The 1,496-nt window shown below is 34.3% G+C and overlaps 1 protein-coding gene across 1 annotated transcript; it reads left to right on the top strand.

The window, feature by feature from the left end:
- The first annotated feature begins 224 nt into the window (after window positions 1-224).
- Window positions 225-932, top strand: LOC111475948 (B3 domain-containing protein At2g31420-like). The gene has a single exon (XM_023119964.1). It carries the CDS (start codon window positions 225-227, stop codon window positions 930-932), a length of 708 nt encoding a protein of 235 aa, XP_022975732.1.
- The last annotated feature ends 564 nt before the right edge of the window (window positions 933-1,496 follow it).

Below are 1,496 nucleotides of genomic sequence, written 5' to 3'. Positions count from 1 at the left end.
ATTTGGTTAAGATTTAAATGGATAAATGGAGCAAAGATTCTAATAGGAGATTATACATGAATTGTTAGAAGATAAACTAGATTTTAGGAAGAGATAAAATGAATTTAAATCAAATTAAGAATAAATGGAATTAAGAAATTAACGTTATAAATAAGTAAGTACACCTCAACCATCTCCCAGTTATTTCAATTTCTTTTGGAGTTCAAAATTTGTACAATTAAAATATGGGGATGAGCAAAAGAGTCGAAAGTTTGGGAATGGAGATTAGAGTTCCTGATCTAAGCCAAATTTACATACCTAAAAGAAGAAGGGGATCTTCGGGTGGGGGAAGGAAAGAAGCCGAAACTGAACCGTGTGTGTTGGAGGCTGCATCTACTTTGATGCACTTAGCCAAGAGTGTTCCTAATGTTGAAAAGGAAAAAAGTAGGAACACACGCAAAAGGAAGACGCCTACAAGCAGTGCGCCTACGAGGAGGAAGATGGTTAAGAAAACTGAGTACCCATCCATTCCGGAGATGTCGGACGGGATGAGAGAGCGAATTATGGAGATGGGTGGGAGGGAAATTCATTTAGTAATTCAAAAACAAGTTCAACATACCGATATAAGTAAGAACCATGGTCGACTGTCCCTGCCGATAAATAAACTCCGTTTTGATTTTACGACAGAGGAGGAGAAGAAATTGCTGGATGAACAGGAAAACAAAAACAAGAAGGGGATGAACGTGGTGATGATATATGATGTTGGGAGAGAAAGTATTATATGCTTGAAGAAGTGGAAAATTGGGAGCAGTGATACGTACTGCTTGATGACGCAGTGGAATAAGTTGGTGGAAGAGACTGCATTGAGAGCGGGGGAACACATCCAACTGTGGAGCTTCCGTAAGGATGAGGCTCAACTTTGTTTGGCTATGGTTAAATTAGGGAGCTGTTAGAAAATTTTGAGGATGCCCTGGGATTTGTTTCTTTTATGGCCCGACTCCACTGTAAGAAAACTTTCATTGTTTTATAAATTTGCATTTTTACTTTATAAAATCTAATACCTATTAACTTTCAAAATTTAATCAGTAACCTACAGTTTTATTAAAACAACATATTCAAAACCCATTCTTCTCTACTCTACGGTAAGGTTACTAATTTCGTCCACGTCCAAACAAATTCGTGGTCATGAGTCCCTTCAAAATAATAAGGGTTGTTTTAATATATTTTTAAATTTTATCCAAACATATTTTTTTAATGCGTTAGATCATATAAACCAAAATGTATGATGGCAGTAGAAGGAACTTTTAGTATAAAAATTAAAAATAGTTATTTTTTTCAATCCTAAAATTTTTCCTAAATCTACACTTTGGCAAGTGAGTGAATTTAAATCGAATTTTTCTAAACTAGATTTTAGGAGCGGAATGATAAAAGAAATTCAAATAAACTAAATAATTAGGAATAACTGTAATTAGAAAATTAAATTTTGAAAGAAGAGACTGGAGTCTTATAATAAATAA

Source organism: Cucurbita maxima, unplaced genomic scaffold (genome assembly GCF_002738345.1).
Source record: "Cucurbita maxima cultivar Rimu unplaced genomic scaffold, Cmax_1.0 Cma_Scf03897, whole genome shotgun sequence".
Lineage (NCBI taxonomy): Eukaryota > Viridiplantae > Streptophyta > Magnoliopsida > Cucurbitales > Cucurbitaceae > Cucurbita > Cucurbita maxima.
This window is presented reverse-complemented; position numbering and strand designations above follow the sequence as displayed.